The 19,767-nt window shown below is 40.7% G+C and overlaps 1 protein-coding gene across 3 annotated transcripts in view; it reads left to right on the plus strand.

Annotated features, from left to right (window-relative positions):
- The window catches only part of prkar1b (protein kinase, cAMP-dependent, regulatory, type I, beta), a 61,151-nt gene that overhangs the window by 37,144 nt on the left and 4,240 nt on the right, over positions 1–19,767 (plus strand). For all 3 annotated transcript variants that reach the window (XM_087808425.1, XM_087808424.1, XM_087808423.1), the window contains exons 6-9: positions 564–610; positions 3,056–3,214; positions 8,340–8,400; positions 11,154–11,275. In XM_087808425.1, coding sequence (XP_087664551.1) covers positions 564–610; positions 3,056–3,214; positions 8,340–8,400; positions 11,154–11,275 — 389 coding nt within the window. The remainder of the gene's footprint in view (positions 1–563; positions 611–3,055; positions 3,215–8,339; positions 8,401–11,153; positions 11,276–19,767) is intronic.

The following is a 19,767-nucleotide window of genomic DNA, read 5'->3' on the forward strand; positions in this document are numbered from 1 at the left end:
AATTTCAACTATAATCAAACAATTTTCAACTATAATCAATTGTTTTCAACTATAATCAAACAATTTTCAACTATAATCAAACAATTTTCAACTATAATCAAACAATTTCAACTATAATCAAACAATTATCAACTATAATCAAACAATTTTCAACTATAATCAAACAATTTTCAACTATAATCAAACAATTATCAACTATAATAAAACAATTTTCAACTATAATCAAACAATTTTCAACTATAATCAAACCATTTTCAACTGTTATTAAAAACATTTCAACAGATTACACTGCAATCCAACTGATCAAATTTAATGTGTAATCCAACATTTTTTAAAAGCTAGCTAAAAACAAAATAGTTAAGCAAATGTTACTCCAAGACAGCTATCTTTGCTACTCGTGAACAGCTGAGTTATAGATTTAAATGTTCACTTTAACATGAATTTCCATAAACAAATGTTTCATCCTTATTTTAATCTAGATTATCAACAGTGTGGTTCCATGAAGAAAACATGTTGGTTTGAACTTCAAGTGTAACGACGTCTTTTATCTCTTTAACTTCCAGGTGACGAAGGAGACAACTTCTACGTGATCGATCAAGGTGAAGTGGACGTAAGTGTCTCCACGAACAAGCGTCTCGGTCGCACGGGTCGAGGGTAAAACCTTCGAGGACGAGGGTCCGGCGTTTCATTGTCAGAAGCTCCACTCCGGCCCTCAGTGGGTTAAAAACCCCGCCTTCTTCCCCCCTGCTTGTGTCGAGACAATGTTTCCCCCTCCAACAATGGCCAGGTTGTATTGGATTGCCTCCTCGTTTTTTTTTTGTTCTCTTCAAAGTGAGGTTCCGCTCCGATGACAATCTGTAACACGGCGCTGGACGAGGCAGACGAGCTCGAAAAAAAAAAAAAAACGCCTTTTGTCTTAGCGAGTCCGACACGAAGTTAAGTGGCGAGATAAAAAAAGACGCTAAACAGGAAGTCTCCTTATCGGAGAGACTTTGGAGTGGGGAGACAAGTAGTCCTCCTGAGTGGGTTCGACGTAATCGAGGCCCACCTGAGACGCAGAAGAAGAAACAACAAAACAAAAAAACATTACGTAAGAGTAGATGGATTGATTAGAAGTCTATTGAAAAAAACAAACATATGCGAGCTTTGACCTCTTTTATTCGGGGATCTTCATGAGGTAATTGTGCTAGACTCGGCATGACCGTTGTAACACCGCGGCTCATCTTTCTGATGAGTCCCATGTGGTCCAGCTTTTGTCGAGCTCTCAGACTCGACTAAATGATATAAAAAAAAAACTGGATAGTGTGTCAACATAACGGCTCCGATGACACAATAAAAGAGTCTCAATGAGTTTACGTTGCAGCAGCTGACCTATAAAGCCCTCGGTGTGCGTGTGTGTGTGTGTGTGTGAGTGTCTCTACTGATACGAGTGTGTATTTGATCTCAGGGAGCCTCACAAAGTCCAGTATTCCGGAATCAAAGACAAGATAAAGGGAACAATAGGAGTGAAAAGAGAAACATGGGAGATAGAGAGGCCTTTAAACAGGCTCTCATCAAAGGCTTATAGCCGAGCACGGATTTTTCTAAAGGAAGTGGTTGGTTGAGGTCAATGAGTTGATAAAAAAAGTGAAAGAAAAAACGTCATTTAAATACAATTAAAACATTTATCATTTATTTATTAGAATTTGTTTTTAACCAGAAAGGATCATTTTTAATCATACTAAGGCACCAATACAAGCATTAGCTATCATATCAATATACAGGGACAACAATACCATATATCGTGATACTGTAATAACAAGTATATATATATATTTATATATATATATATATATATATATTTGTATTATTGTCGAGTACTTGACTCTAGTGTTACAGAATTTACAGACCACATGACTCTTTCATTTGTTTTGAAACCAAAATTTGTCCAAACATCAGCTATAGAAGCTGCTGGAATTGACTGTATCCTCTTGTCCTCATTTATGATGCAATTTTAAATAAAATGGTGTAGGGGCGTGTATCGGCAAGAATCCAGCGATACGATACGTATCACGAAACAGAGGCAACGATACAATATATTGCAATACTGTAGTAACAAGGATATATGTGTAGTATTGTCGAGTACTTGACTCTAGTGTTACAGAATTTAAATACCACACGACTCTTTCATTTGTTTTGAAACCAAAATTTGTCCAAACATCAGCTATAGAAGCTGCTGGAGTCGACTGTATCCTCTTGTCCTCAGTCATGATTATTTTATGATGCAATTTTAAATAAAATGGTGTAGGGGCGTGTATCGGCAAGAATCCAGCGATACGATACGTAGCACAAAACAGAGGCAACGATACAATATATTGCAATACTGTAGTAACAAGGATATATGTGTAGTATTGTCGAGTACTTGACTCTGGTGTTGCAGAATTTAGAGACCACATGACTCTTGACGAAGTTGTAACTGTTTTAATTTGTTTTCAAACCAAAATATGTCCAAACATCAGCTTTAAAAGCTGCTGGAGTCACTGTATCCTCTCGTCCTCAGTCATCGCAGGTTTTCATTGTTCCTGTGGCTGCGGATGATGCAATTACCGCTAGCATCTAGAGGCCGGGGGTTTAATTGCAATGCAAAAAGCTAATTATTTTATTTTACACCTACCTTACTGAAATATAAACCAGAAAACAACTATAATAAAGAATAAAATATGATTTCAAGCCAAAAAATGAATTATAATTGTCTTTACAGTTCTGGGAATGTCAACACAATATCGTGAAAAAAATGCTACCGATATATCGGTGTATATTTTCTCAAACCCCTATTAGCTATATGGCTTCAAATCAGGTTCGACCTACATCAAGTAAGGCGACCAAAATGTTATACTCAAAATCAGTCTTTTAACTATCAATGGCTATTTTTTGGAGTAAAACTTACAGACGTGGTATCACGGGGTCCTGAAAATGAAGGGTTTTTTTTTTCTAGTGTAGACGTCGAACTATCTAACTTTGATTTTGACACCTAAGCTAACCATGCTAGCCGTAACATCGCCCTCTGTGTCGTCAGGTGTACGTGAACGGCGAGTGGGTGACCAACATCGGAGAAGGAGGAAGCTTCGGCGAGCTGGCGCTGATCTACGGGACCCCCCGAGCCGCCACGGTGAAGGCCAAGACCGACCTCAAACTCTGGGGGATCGACAGAGACAGCTACAGACGCATCCTCATGGTGAGAACCTGTTGAAATCCACTCTTCTTCCTTACACTTTTTTAATTCCCGCTCAAGCACTCGGCTCTGTTTGAACAGTCTCCCCCCCGAAATATATCAAAGAGCCTCCTCGTACTTGGAATACATCCTTCTTTTTTCGGACGGCGTGTTTGCTTCTTGTTGAAAAGTGTGTAAAGAGATGAAAAATGACGAGGAACACCGAAGACGAGGAGCCTTTCGCTAATGCTTATGCACACACTTCCCACACCAGCAGCTTATCTTGCTGGAATGTCTAAATGTTTGGATTGGAATGGCTGAGGTGCTCTGCCCTCGCCGCCGCCGACACACATGCATCAGTTCTGTCGTTGGGTCATTAAGAAACAAACCGTCCCGATGCATTTTGAAGACGTTTGAGTTCCTGCGACAGGATTTCTTGTCACAATTGCTTCACGAAAACCTGATTTCTCGAGCTGCTGTTACTGATTATTTAAGCTTTTTTTTCTGTTTTTTTTTTCGCTGCGTCTGCAGCTGGTTAGTTAGCAGCTTTACAAGATGTGCTGCCACCATTGGCTGCGGTCAAGTCTAGGGAAATGACCTCATGACAATTAAAGGGTTTGAAAAAAAACTGTGGTGGAATTCAATAACGGTTGAGTATTTTGTAGACTTAACACGTAGCCGTGTGACTGAAGAGTGAAATGTTGACGTTAGTTTATCCTCTCAGCAGCGAAGTGAGTTTTTTTTTTAAGATAGGGTGAGAATGGGTGGTCATCCGGGAGAGACTCGGAATAGAGCCGCGTGGACTTCGGAATCTGATCGGATTGCGGTGGTTGGTGAGGTATAGTCTTGTCCGACCTTAGAGAAAGAACCAGGATGCAACGGAGAGTTTTGACCAGGAACGCCTTAGGGTCCTAGTAATGCATCAATACAAGCATTAGCTATCATATCAAGATACAGGGACAACAATACCATATATCGTAATACTGTATTAACAAGTTTATATTTGTAGTATTGTCGAGTACTTGACTCTAGTGTTGCAGAATTTACAGACCACATGACTCTTTCATTTGTTTTGAAACCAAATTTGTCCAAACATCAGCTATAGAAGCTGCTGGAGTCGACTGTATCCTCTTGTCCTCAGTCATGATTCTTTTTTTTGATGCAATTTTAAATAAAATGGTGTAGGGGCGTGTATTGGCAATAATCCAGCGATACAATACGTATCACGAAACAGAGGCAACGATACGATATATTGCAGTACTACACTATTACTGTAGTAACAAGGATGTATGTGTAGTATAGTCGAGTATTTGACTCTGGTGTTGCAGAATTTACAGACCACATGACTCCTGACGAAGTTGTAACTGTTTTAATTTGTTTTCAAACCAAAATATGTTACGTATATGATGTTAGTTTATCCTCTCAGCAGCGAAGTGAGTTTTTTTTATAAGATAGGGTGAGAATGGGTGGTCATCCGGGAGAGACTCGGAATAGAGCCGCGTGGACTTCGGAATCTGATCGAATTGCGGTGGTTGGTGAGGTATAGTCTTGTCCGACCTTATAGAAAGAACCAGGATCCAACGGAGAGTTTTGACCAGGAACGCCTTAGGGTCCTCCGAGAAGAGCCGAACGAAATGACTGGGAAAAGTAGAGACAAGGTTTCCTCCCATATACAACAAGGTGTCAATTTTAGTGATACAAGACAGTTGAATTAAGACAAAACTGTTTTAATTCATAAGATTATTTACGCATAATTATCTTTCTATCAAAATTACTTTACCCTCACCAAACATCTTACTAAAGAAACGAACAAGCTCAACTTGAATACTAGGATCTTTATATGTTGGTTTCTACTCTATTGTAAGAATTACAAGAGAATGTTTTAAAGTAAATAAGAGCTATGTATCTCAAATATTAAACAAGCTATCAGCCTTTTAAAAGTTGCAAGTTCATTTTTAGTACTTCTTTTAGCCGTTTCCACGTCATTTTTGTAATCTATCGCGATCGGGCATCATTTTTGTAATCTATCGCAATCAGATGTCATTTTTGTAATCTATCGCGATCGGGCATCATTTTTGTAATCTATCGCAATCGGATGTCATTTTTGTAATCTATCGCGATCGGACGTCTGTTTTGTAATATATCGCGATCGGACATCATTTTTGTAATCTATCACAATCGGACATCATTTTTGTAATCTATCCCGATCGGACATCATTTTTGTAATATATCGCGATCGGACATCATTTTTGTAATCTATCGTGATCGGACGTCATTTTATAATCTATCGTGATCAGACGTCATTTTTGTAATCTATCGCGATCGGACGTCATTTTGTAATCTTTCGCAATTGGACATCATTTTGTAATCTATCACGATAGAACGTCATTTTTGTAATCTATCGCGATTGGACATAATTTTTGTAAACTATCGCGATCGGACATCATTTTTGTAATCTATCGCGATTGGACGTCATTTTGTAATCTATCGCAATTGGACATCATTTTGTAATCTATCACGATAGAACGTCATTTTTGTAATATATCGCGATCGGACATCATTTTTGTAATCTATCGTGATCGGACGTCATTTTATAATCTATCGTGATCAGACGTCATTTTTGTAATCTATCGCGATCGGACGTCATTTTGTAATCTTTCGCAATTGGACATCATTTTGTAATCTATCACGATAGAACGTCATTTTTGTAATCTATCCCGATCGGACATAATTTTTGTAATATATCCCGATCGGACATCATTTTTGTAATATATCGCGATCGGACATCATTTTTGTAATATATCGCGATCGGACGTCATTTTGTAATCCATCACGATTGTACGTCATTTTGTACGTCATTTTGTACGTAAAACAGATAAACTATCTTTAAATTTGAGCTTTCCATGTTCTAATAGAGCGAGTTAACCACTAGCCCAGTTGCGTTCTAGGGTTGTAAAACAATCGTCCCAAAAAGAAGTCCATAAACTGTATTCATTTTCATTGTTAGTTTACCTATTTTTTCTCCTTTTTTTTGCTAGCTCTTAATCCTTATGTTATCATAGGGTCAAGGTGACACTCTTGTGTTCAGGCAACACATTAGTTTTCGGGCCTCCGGGTCACGTTGACCCTGAGATAACACAAGGGTTAACAGTGCTGGTGAAAGCCATACAAGTAAATGACCTCACCTTCTAAATCTAGATGGATATTTCAACACCAGTAGATCAAATATGAAGAAACGAAACTCAAGCCGATCCAGCGCTTTTTATTGCCCCTCTCGCTTCCCATCTCCCAGCTCGTCCTCACACAAGTGCATTTACTAAACAAAGTAGTGTCAATCATCTCCGTAAATACTCCCATTGTTATCGCTGCCAGTCACACACAATACTCCAATTTGCTATGGCGGTCTCGCCGTGTTTCACGTCTGGAGACGGCGAGGCATTATCAGGGCGACGGGGCCACAATCACCCGGCAGAACAGAAGACAATGGGGGGAGAGAGAGATGATACCGAGAAATGAGGAGCAACGATGTGTTGAGTTTGGGGAAGGTACTTGGACGCAGATGAAAGGTGATGGCGGGAACAAGGTGCAGTTGGTTTAAGCTGGCGCGCCGCCACACCTCCAGTCTTTGAAGCCTCCGCTGCTGAGACGGCGAGAAGACAGACGGGTCGGTTCGTCTCTCACCGCGAGACGAGCAGGACGCACAAGGGCAAACACGAATAGAGGATCTTTGTGTCGTCAACCTGTGCCCAGGCCCTCCCAAGTCGAGACGGAAGAAACGTATTGAAGCATCGGAGACGTTTTTTTTTTTTTCTCTTTCTCTTGGGTTCACGGTGGATTGCTCGTGTTTGCTCGCCCTAATGAGCATGAAGTTTTGTCTCTGCGACGAAACATAACTGGCAGAAATGAAAACAGACATGCTTGGCAGAGAAACCCCTCCTGCAGGAAACCGGCGAAAGCTAAAAAGTCCCTTTAATCAACTTGTTTACAATCTGGAGTTGAACGCTGGCTTACTGGGGAGCATTTTTCTTCCCTTTTAAGACAAAATATATGGAACGATATGAAATTAGATGCAGCAGCGGGACTCGGGCACTAATGTACCAAAAACCACCACCAGATATTATTTCCATATGGCAGCACCAGACGGCAAGATTCTTCTCACTCTTCATGGAAATGGGAAAAAAAAGGGGGTCCTCTGGGTCTAGACTTGTTAGGGAGCACCTGATGTCAAAGAGGGGGGAAAGTCCCTCTTCTGCCAGGGCGGGGGTGGCCACACACACAGACATGTGTCATCGTACGTTACGACGGAGATCGTAAGTGTTTTACGACCGAATGAAACACGAAAAGAAATAAACCATTTAGCAGACACCGATGAATACAACATTTTTGAAGCAGAAATACATGACGTTTAATGTCGAACATCAGTAGATCTCTGGACCGATGAACTGAAGTAGTGACGTCGCAGTTACACTGTTCTGACACTGGGGGGAGACAAAAACATTATTTCTAATCAAACACACTGTTGCTTTAATAAAACAGAAACGCAAATACATTAATTCTCAACTACTGATTTCTTTACTAGGGTTGCCTGTCCCAGCTACACAGAGCCACACAACCATTGATGCACACACTCAAAACTATGGACAATTTAGAGTCAAACAACCTCCTTATGTTTTTGGAGTACTCGGAGTAAAAGCCTACGCAAAATGGGGGAAAATATACAAACTACACATGGAAATACATTCAATTGTTAAAAATATATAGAAATGTTAATTTCATTAACATAACTAATTTTGTTATGTTGTGTTTTGTAAAGTCACATTATTGCGTTGTCTATTTCACTCCTTGGGGGAGGTGATTAAAAAAAATGCTAATCTCTGTGTATAGGTATCACATTTTGTTTACAAGTTAGGAAATTAATTAAATGAATGGAATTAGGAAAAATTATGTTTATTATGGCATTATTTCACTTCACAAAAAAACATGTTAAATGAAGTAAAAACGAAATAAAAATTGAATGATTGGATGATTCTTTACATAACATGTCTTAAAAGTAAACACATGTTTATAAAAAAATATATATATATATATATATATATATATTGTGGATAAAGAAAACCTGTAAAAAGTTTATTGTGTTTTTGTTTTGCAGGGCAGCACGCTGAGGAAGAGAAAGATGTACGAAGAATTCCTCAGCAAGGTGTCTATCCTCGGTAAGTTCTACTCAAGTGTTTCATTTAAGTTAATGTAAATCATCAAAATAAATATGATGTTTATTATTATTGTTATTATTATTTAAGCGCTTTACGTGCAGTCCAGAGTTCAGGGTATTACTGTTCTGTCAGGGTATTACTGCTCTGTGCCACGTAGACTGTAGATTAATCCACACAAACTCCGGCGCATGATGCCACATAACATAATCTTTTTCCTGATTTCACTGAACCCGGTCACACGGTTGCCACGGCGACCATAAGTCATGAAATTCGGGGTAGGGTTCGACCCCAAAAAAAAAAAAGCATCCTTTTTCTCTCCGGTTTTGTCCTTTGTTCCAAATGACTCGCTGAGCAAACTTCACGACTTTAGACAGCGCCTCTGAGAGATCCCCTCTCTTTTCACTCCCTTTCTTCTTCTCCTCTCTCCACGACGGCCGTGTCGAGGCCTGTATCCCGAATGCCTGCCTCCCAAGTGCCTTCACCTCCCCTTCATTCCTCTCGCTGCCACCCTCTTCCTCTCGGGGGGGGAGGAAGAGGAGGAGGAGGAGGAGGAGGAGTAGAAGGCGGTCATGTTTTTGTTTGTCTTTGATTTCCGAGATAGCCGCGAAATTGGGAACAAGCCCTTGATGTCGTGGTCGGAGAAACAACATGTGCTCCGTCACACAAACACAAAGGGCTCGCTCCGGCTCCAGCGCCACCGGTCCTGTGCATGCAAGTGTCGAGTAAAGGTGACTCAAGTGGGTGCAGGCGCTGCCGAGCGTGAAATGTAGGTTCTTTAGCCGGCGCGTTTCTATATCGTGTTACCTGCTTTTAGATGAGCTCCTATATACCTTTTGAGACAAAACGTCCATCTGGGGCTCCCAGACACTTCGGCCCCACACCGGGGGACATCGGACACCCCCTTGACCATCAGACTTTGACTGGGATAATCCTAAATACATACACATTGGAAACGAAAACACAAATAGAAACACCGTGGCATCAGTTACCAGGAAAAAAAAAAAAAAGACAAGAAGTCATGGGGTTTGGAAAAACCAACAAATACTTTAAATCTTGGCCAACTTGGTTATTAACCCTTAAAATGTACGGTTTTACTTAATCAGCGATCGTTAATGTTTTTGGAATCTGCGTGAAAAAAAAACAAAAAAAACGTCTGCTTCCAGAAATACCCGGAGCTAACCGTCATCGAGCATGTGGTCGCAAGAGTCAGGAAAGACAGCTGTTACCGCCGGCTCTCGAGTTTAAGCTGCAAAAAGGAAAAAAAAATAACTTAAAAAAAGAGATGAAAAGGATCCCATCTCCAGATTCTTGGAAGAACTCCGCGGTCCATTCTCAGCATGTGTGCCGGCCCCGGGTGCCAGATAAAATAGGCTTCCCTCAATGACTTCATCGCCCGTGTGATGAAAGTGCTCACGGCTACGTTTCTGTCGGTGGCGTCGACTTTCGAGTCGATGTGAAAACTGATTTACAATTTTTGATCAATAGTAATGACAGGAATCGAATACAGGAAGTGAAATCCCGACTACAAGGTGGTACTTTAACCATTGTGTTATCTCAGGGTCAAGCTGACCTAAAGGCCTGGAAACAAATGTGTTTGGGGTATCCCTTGTGTTGTCTCTGGGTCAAGGTGAACAACCTCAATCACAGCATGGGTATTTATGGAGGCAGGGAGGGCGTTCACCTTGACCCAGAGACAACACAAGGGATACCAAAAACACATTTGGCCTTTGGGTCACCTTGACCCTAAGATAACACAAGGGTTAAGTGCAACACGAACCTCCAGTGGGCTGTTTTTCCTGATAGTGTTGATCGTGAAAGGGGACATTGCAGATAATGTCATTCATTCAGAATTTCCCTTTCAAAGGAGTTCTAGCTAAAGACAGGTCTTTCAAAATCCTTAAAATATTTTGGTTCCTTGCTAGAGTTCGTCTGACACCCTTGGCTTAGAGTACCTTGTCATCTTGAACACATACTCGACAAGTCCAGGATGTTTTTAAACCCTCCACAATTTATATCCATGAAAATACAGTTCTATAAATTCTAACTAGCACACTAAGTAGCCAAAGTTGTCCAGGGATTTCTACGAGAAGCAAAAGTATTTTAAATGAAAAATACAACGTTTTAGATATTGTATTTCCCTCTTTACATGGATTTAAAAGGGTTCTAGCGTCATTTTTCGGCCAATTGTGTTTGAAAAAAAAGTTTAATTTACGCTTTCTCTTAGTAAGCAGACACTAGAAGTTTCATAAAAGCAAGAACAAAGGGCAAATAAAAAGAACAAATCGCAAAGAGGTAACAAAGTGCAAAGGAGAAAATGCTTAAGTAAGTAAGTCATTTTTATTTGTATAGCGCTAGGGTCACAAAGCGCTTAAACAATCAAAACAATATTCAACAAAGTATATATTATATATAATATATATATTATTATAGTTCCAGAAGCTTATGCTTGTTGCTGCAAAACTGCATTAAGTTTAAGGACGTTTTCTTTTAAGTACTTTTTTTTTATTTTTCATACAAACTGTTACAAGTTAGAGCCTTGTCAACAAATCTACAGACACTTCACTTCCAATCATATGCTCTGACGGTCTAAATAATGCACCATTGTCTCTTATTCCGAGTCTTACTTTGAAATGTAACGATAAACATCTTGTTCAGGCCAAAGCGGGCATTTGATTTACAAATATCATAAACCATAGAAACGCACATTGTTTTGGCCCCCGATGTTTGTCATTTATGTTTTTTTCTCTCGACAGAGTCTCTGGACAAATGGGAGCGTCTGACTGTGGCCGATTCTCTGGAGCCGGTTCAGTTCGAGGACGGGGAGAAGATCGTGGTTCAGGGCGAACCCGGTGACGACTTCTTCATCATCACGGAGGTGAGACCCACGAGAACCCGACGCGGTGAAACCTATACGTATGTGTTGATTAACACGAGCTCGTCGAAAGATGGCGGACAGATCTGATGAAGTTTATTGCCACTAGCAGACAGACTGTCCGGTGGCGCTTCCTTCCAAACCTTCTCGCCGACGTTATTCCGTGGCGCAGGAAAGGCTCGGCTCATACTGGAGGCTTTGTTGAATGGGGGCCCCTTGAGCTGCTCCGTGGAGGGCCTCCCTCCCGAGGCCTGTCATCCCGGCACACTTTTGATTAACTCCATACTTGACGCCAGTCAGAAGAGCTGCACTAGATGTGATCCACTGTCATTAGATCCACGTCTGGCCCAAATGTTCTGACCTTCATCGGGCTCTGAGGAGCGTCCTCGGAACATCCCGACATTACTCGATCATTTCTGCTGCCGTTGTCTCTCAGAATTTGTGAGCTTCAACTGTGAACTTTCAACAATCCACGCTGCTTAGTCAGCACTTCTCAGTCCTAGAGTATTTCTCAGAGTATTATGTGCACCAGATTATAAGGCACATTAAGCACGGTGGGGCTTAGTAGTATCACTCTGTGAGGCTCCCGACTACTGTGTAGTCTCTCAGATGAATACTACAGCTCCTCGCAAAGTACTAGAACAGAGCCTCGAGGAGCAATTATGCTGAATAATTCTCTGAAATACTATGCAAGCTCACGGAGTAATACCACCGGGAATTACAGAGTAATGCAACGCAGCCTCAAAGAATGATGCTGCAGGGGCTCGCTGATTAATATTACAGCACCTTGCAGAGTAATCCTACATGACTTGCAGAGTAATACTACAGGATTTGCAGAGTAATACTACAGGACTTGCAGAGTAATGCTACAGGACTTGCAGAGTTATACTACAGGACTTGCAGAGTAATGCTACAGGACTTGCATAGTTATACTACAGGACTTGCAGAGTAATACTACAGGACTTGCAGAGTAATACTACAGGATTTGCAGAGTAATACTACAGGACTTGCAGAGTAATACTACAGGACTTGCAGAGTTGCAGATTTATACTACAGGACTTGCAGAGTAATGCTACAGGACTTGCAGAGTTATACTACAGCACCTTGCAGAGTAATACTACAGCCAATTGCGGATTAGTACTAGGGATTCTCACAAAGTAATATAACGCCTGGTAGAGTTATTCAATAGAGCCTGGTGTTGTAATACCAAGGAGCCTCACAGAGTACGCAGCATGCAGAGTAATACTACAGCGCCTCACAGATCAGTACTACAGAGACTTGTGGATTGATACTACAAAGCCTAGCATAGTAATATCACAGAGCCTCGCATAGAGATACTACAGGGTCTTACGGATTAATACTACATCAGCAAGCAGAACAATACCACAGCGCCTTGTGGAGTAATACTATGAAGCGGAGCAATTATGCTGAATAATTCTCTGAAATACTATGCAAGCTCACGGAGTAATACCACCGGGAATTACAGAGTAATGCAACGCAGCCTCAAAGAATGATGCTGCAGGGGCTCGCCGATTAATATTACAGCACCTTGCAGAGTAATCCTACATGACTTGCAGAGTAATACTACAGGATTTGCAGAGTAATACTACAGGACTTGCAGAGTAATGCTACAGGACTTGCAGAGTTATACTACAGGACTTGCAGAGTAATGCTACAGGACTTGCATAGTTATACTACAGGACTTGCAGAGTAATACTACAGGATTTGCAGAGTAATACTACAGGACTTGCAGAGTAATACTACAGGACTTGCAGAGTTGCAGATTTATACTACAGGACTTGCAGAGTAATGCTACAGGACTTGCAGAGTTATACTACAGCACCTTGCAGAGTAATACTACAGCCAATTGCGGATTAGTACTAGGGATTCTCACAAAGTAATATAACGCCTGGTAGAGTTATTCAATAGAGCCTGGTGTTGTAATACCAAGGAGCCTCACAGAGTACGCAGCATGCAGAGTAATACTACAGCGCCTCACAGATCAGTACTACAGAGACTTGTGGATTGATACTACAAAGCCTAGCATAGTAATATCACAGAGCCTCGCATAGAGATACTACAGGGTCTTACGGATTAATACTACATCAGCAAGCAGAACAATACCACAGCGCCTTGTGGAGTAATACTATGAAGCCTTGCGGAGTAATACTACGAAGCTCTCTGGAGTTATACTATAAACCTCTGCAGAGTAATACTATTAATCGATGTGAAGTAATACTATGAAGCCTAGCAGAGTAATATTATGAAGCCATGCAGAGTAACACTACGAAGCCCTGGGGAGTAATACCATGAACCCTTGTGGAGTAATACTACGAAGCTTTGCAGAGTAATACTGCAAATCTTTGCGAGTAACACTACGAAGCTCTGAAGAGTAATGCTACGAAGCTCTGTTGAGTAATGCTATGAACCCTTGTGAAGTAATACTATGAAGCCTAGCGGAGTAATGCTATGAAGCCTTGCAGAGTAACACTACGAAGCCCTGGGGAGTAATACCATGAACCCTTGTGGAGTAATACTACGGAGCCTTGCGAAGTAATAATACGCAGCCTTGCTGATTTTCGTGCATCTATCACACAAAACCAGTTTAATGGTCAGTTAATACAACCAGGATTAATACATAAGGGGCAGTGTTGATTTTGTTTAATAATAGAATATTTAAATGTGCACTTTATAGTCCAGAAAATACTGTACTCTTTTATGTAACGTATGCTTATCTCACACTTTCTACTCGGCATTGGTCACTCTGGAATCCTTTTTGGAAAATCCTTTAAAAGCCAGTTTGTCTCTGCAGAACCCGGCTGGGGTTAAGACACAAATATAACAGTTCAGATCCATGACTCATCAATGTGCTACATCCTCGCAAGGAGGAAGGCAAACATGCACAGGAATCTGTGGGATTATGGGATGGAGAGACGGGGGAAGTGAAGCAGACAAGTTGACATATAATACCTGTTTGTTTGTTGGCCAAACACTTCTCACTTCTCTTCTTCTGCGTATCACCTTTCACGTCAAATATTCCTTTCTTTCATCACACATTTTCCGCCAACACTCTCTTCCTCCAGCCCGGGCCGGAGGAGAAAGACTTTCCCAGAGCAGCGCAGACTTTGGTGGAATGCGTGTTGCTGACTTTCACACAGGGTCAGGAGACCCAGCCTCCAGGGAGGGAGGCAGGGGAGAGCGAGGGATGAGTCAAAGAGGGCGAGTGCGGTGGAAAAGGGAAGCAGTTCAAATCAGTTTTATTGAAATACATCAAAACTTTATGAGCGTTTGATCAACCGAAAAAATCTGAAACCATCGAACTTCATCCGTCCTACTCGACCTTTTCTTCTTCTCTCTCGTTGAGGTTCAGACAAATCTAACGATCACTAATTCAATACTAAATGTAAGGATTAACAAAAGATACAGAGATGTCACTTTTTCTGCCCGGGGAAAAGAGCCCTAATGAACATTGACATGTTTACATTTTTCCTCACACTGTACAAACAAGCTTTTACAGAACCCCAGGGGCGTGAAGCCTCAGACTCACCTTCCTCCCAACACCAATATTCTGGTCCCCACTGTGACCCACAAGCTTTTAAAATATACATGAATTGAGAAAAATGCAGTCATATAATATATTTTGTATTTTACCAAATATTAAATGTGATATTTAGTTATAGGAAAGAGTTATGGTCAAGAAAAGTACAGGAAATTACTGCTTGAATCCTATTTAAAACTCTTAACCTCCATTGAATTTGTAATTGTCCTTTTGTTATAAAGTAATTCATTAATTTCACCCTAAATTTAAAATTAAAAATGAAGTATATATATTTGAGATTTACAGAATTCAGAATCGAATCTTACAAATAGGCAATGAGACAAAGTCGTAAATGTCGTCTCATAATTCAACCAGCATTGTTATTGATTAGCTCAGCTAGCATTCATTAGCTAGTATTCACTCTACAATCGGGGTAGTAAAAAAATATTATGTATTAAGGGTTGGTAAGTATCACCAAATAATGACTTGTAAAGATTGTATTCACAATCAGAAAAAAATTCAATTTATTACGCATTACACGCTGGCATTACTGCAGCTAGCAGTTTTATCGACTATCTAAGATAGCAAGTAAAAGATGTCTTCACTAGACAATACAGTTGGAGATTACATTTATTATGTGTAATGTGGTGGTAAGTTACACCCTAGTATGACTGCGGCTAGCACTATTACAGACTATCTTAGCTAGCATGTTAAAAATCATATTCAAAACAAGGGCGAAAAAGTCAATTTATTAGTTGTAACGGGGTGGTAAATAACACCCCAAAATGACTGCCACGAGCCCTGTTATTAACTATCTTTGGGAGCATATTTTATTAACTACAATTAAAGGAAAAATATGTATATATGTTATGTTTCACAAGTTAACATCAAGGGCGTACGGTGGCGCAGTGGTTAGCTCCGGGCACTCAAAGTCCAAAAAACATACGGAAGTTGATCGGGGACTTTGTAAAATTGTGTTAGTGAATGGATGCAAGTAAGTAAGTAAGTAATTCTTATTTATATAGCGCTTTTGTAGACCAGGGTCACAAAGCGCTTAAACAATCAAAACAATATTCAATAAAGTATATACTTTAAAGATCAAGATAAAACTGATAACACAACAGGAGTTTCAGAAAATCAAGGAAAAGCCTGAACAAATAGAAACGTCTTAAGATGTTTCTTAGTATGTATGTTTTTGAAAGTCCTGTGAAGGACAGGCGTCCTGTTTCTCGCCTAAAAGAAAGAATCTAGGATATGTCAGCCCCTCCGTTACCCCCATTAATATGAGGAAATGCATGAATGAATGCCACTAAAAGAAATAGTATCTTTGTAATCATGACTCTATATAAGAAATTATACTTTTATTTATATTATAAAATTAAATGCTGGTAAATATTAGCTGCTAATCGTCAAGTTCTCAGTAAATAAGAATATACATTATGTAGTACACTATAGTCAACTCCTAAATTCATTTTTTTTATCCTTCTAAAACACATTTTGAAGAGTTCTCATGAGATAGACCGGAAACAGAAGCCCCTGGTTTCAATGGAACGACCCATCTACCACACTGTGGTCGTGGCCGTCCACAGCTGTGCCTTTGATGTGTGTCTGGTAGCACTGCAATCCCAACATTTCCCTTTATCCATAATGGAAAGTTAACATGTGCAACAGCTGCCACTGGTGTCCTCAGTCGCGCACGATCGTCCACCACCGGCGAACACAGTCACAGCTGTATAATGAAATAACGGCCTGTTGCACGGAGTCTGGAAAAAGTGGGAGGTTTGAAGCGAAGACACGAGGACATTAAGGTCTGCTGTGTTTACAACGGGTCGATTCCCTTTTCTATTCGTGTCCAAACAAAGTGAGACAGTGCAGCCCCCCTCCACTGTACAATATATATGAGAAGACCTCGTCCTCTGTGGTCCCGATAACCATCTCGCACTGTACCACCCCGGGAGCAGCGCCTCGGCCTGCAGCTATTCCTTTTGTAAACAACGGAGGCTCTTCGCTGCCACGCTGCTTTCTGTAGGAACTCACTGCATCAGTGTGAGGTGGAGGTGGAGGTCCAGGGTACGTGGCTGTTAGCAACGAGGGACGCTAAATAAAAAAAAAATACCTTACTCTAAAGGTCACTGAAACTGTCTGGATACACGTGTGCAGTTCCTACTTCCTCTTAAAGAGGGAACGTCTTAAAGACCTGTAACTTAGTTAAGACTCTTTAATCTTGACCTTTGTCCTCTGGGCTTGCACTCGGACCAAAAGAAAAAAAAAAAAGGACTCCATTCATTAGCCGCATTGATCTTCGGCGTATAAAAGCAACGTTAAGCTCCATTTGCTAAATTGCATTTCGGCACGTAGTCACCGGTTACAGTAGCAGTGAATTATCAATGAGCCTCAGAGGACTGCGTGACCCGCCGGGACCCCTTAGCGGGATTACTTTCTTGTAGGATCAAAGGGCGGATATAAAACAACACATTGAAGCGTTAACAAGGATGACGAGCGGCGAGGGAATGTGAGTAAATGAAAGTAAAGTGATCTCACAGTGTCGGCGTTTGATTAATAAGGCTGAAGTGAAAACACCGACGAATCTTAAAGCTGTTAGAATGAAGAAGAAAGAGATTCTGGGGGTGATCGGTTCAATATCAAGGGTGGTTTGTTGAAGAGGCTCCTAATATTGTCCCTTATTGTCGCTCCACCACCTCATTTCTAACATGTCCCTTTGCCCAGTAGACCAGTCTTACAAAAGGGTGTGTCCAAAATCGCACACTTAATATTTTGAGTGCACAAGTGTGTCCCGATGTGCAGTAAATGCGAAAATGTAGTGCGCAATGAGCACTACATTGGTGCACTCAAACAGAAAATTGAGTGTGGATCGATGGACACTTTCCACCCTCAACGAATCTTGGGCTGTGTCCCAAATCGCGCACTTCTACGAGTACACTGGTTTACAGTACACGTTAAGACATGTACTTGCAAATTTCGACATGTTGTACTGTCTCAAATCAAACACTGGAGCTACACACTTCAACTTCTTCTTCTACTACTTTTTAATGCCTCTTTTTAAACAAGTTATTAAGTTGTGTAACGTTGTGTTATTATTATTGTTGTGTATTTTAGTTGGTCAAATGAGTTTTTTCTCAAACATTAACGCCGATATCTGCTCCGAAGGCACGTCATCAGGTTCAGTTTAGCGTCATCTACGTCACTAAGATGGCGGCCGTTGAGGGTGGAAAGTGTCCATCGATCCACACTCAATTTACTGCCCATTCGAGTGCGTCAACAATTTTCGCACACTGCTAATGGGGACGCACTTTTAGTGACGTAGATGACGCTAAACGGAACCTGGTGACGCATCTTCGGAGCAGATACCGTCGTTAATGTTTGAGAAAAAACGAATTTGACCAATTAAAATACACAACAACAATAATAATAACACAACTTAATAACTTGTTTCAAAAGTTGCGTTAAAAAGTAGTAGAAGAAGAAGTTGAAGTGTGTAGCTAACGTCACCGACGACACATCTTCGGAGCAGATACCGGCGTTAATGTTGTCGACCAATTAAAATACACAACAATAATAATAACACAACTTAATAACTTGTTTCAAAAGTTGCGTTAAAAAGTAGTAGAAGAAGAAGTTGAAGTGTGTAGCTAACGTCACCCACGACACATCTTCGGAGCAGATAGCGGCGTTAATGTCTCGAGAAAACACTAAATGTTACCACAAAACAACACAACAACAGTAATAACAAAATGAAACGCAACTTAATAATGGCGAAAAGTACTGTCAAGCGTCGGTGATAGTGTTTGTTCCAATTGCTGGTTGCGATCAGCGTTAAAAAGTAGTAGAAGAAGAAGCTGTCGAGTCATTTCCGGTAAGTGCGTAGAGGCAGATTTTGATTTGAGATGGTACTACCTGTTGAAAATGTGTATACTGGCCAAGTTCATGCACTGTCTTCAAGTGTACTGTAAACCAGTGCACTTGGAGAAGTGTGTGATTTGAGACACAGCAAAATAGTGTGCTAGCAACAACCGAGTAGCTTGCATTTTAGCCCTGCCAAGAGTCAAAGGAAGAACGCTTGTGTTTTCATGCAGATGGTACAGATAGATAGTGATGTTAGCTCGAGGCTCTTGACTGGGAGTTCACCATTTCTATCAGCAGCTCTCGGATGGAAGTGTCCAACTCCACCTTATTGTCATCAGTGACTTAGCTGGCTCGGGTGGAGTCGTCGGAAGTGTTACGAGGACTAGGGATACACAAGGAGGAACAGTAGTGCGTTCAACTGTTCGTGAACTGTGGTTAAAACATACAAATCACCAACGCCCGGTGAGGTTAAGATAACTTTTCTATCGCATACTATTGTCAGTCAAGGCTCAAAATTCTAATTTTACTCATTTTCTACTCACCCTCATGCAAAGGTTGGGATACTTTTCAGAGTAATACGTTCTTTTTTACAGTTACAGACGAAAATGTTTGTTCATTTTAATGTAGCGACTGGAGTTGCCCGAAAAGACACTTAAAAACATCCAAATATCTCCATGGTTCTAGTCTGTAACGTCCATCTTGTATCTTGAACAATATAAATTTTAGGTTGTTTTTAGCAGAAGCTGCTCGCTCAACGTCCTAAAATGAGAGGAAGTACTTTTTGTCGAAATCACAGACGAAGACAACCGAGCTCCGATCGCTACATCAAAATTAACATTTTTGTCAACAACTCTGAAAATAATCCTATCCCTAAATCGACATGAGGGCGAGTAGAAAATACGATTTTCACAATTCTATGATCTTGACTTTGTGTTGTGAAAGATCCGTCCATTCGTGACCAAAAAGAGTTTGGAGCGCCACCAACTAAAAGATAGCGATCTATTAAACTTTACTTGAACCGTTTGCGTTTGTCTGGGAAACGGCATCAACTCTTGATCACATATTAACATAAAAAGAACTTTACCTCATGACT

The sequence above is a fragment of the Callionymus lyra genome, chromosome 15 (genome assembly GCF_982586985.1).
Source record: "Callionymus lyra chromosome 15, fCalLyr1.hap1.1, whole genome shotgun sequence".
Lineage (NCBI taxonomy): Eukaryota > Metazoa > Chordata > Actinopteri > Syngnathiformes > Callionymidae > Callionymus > Callionymus lyra.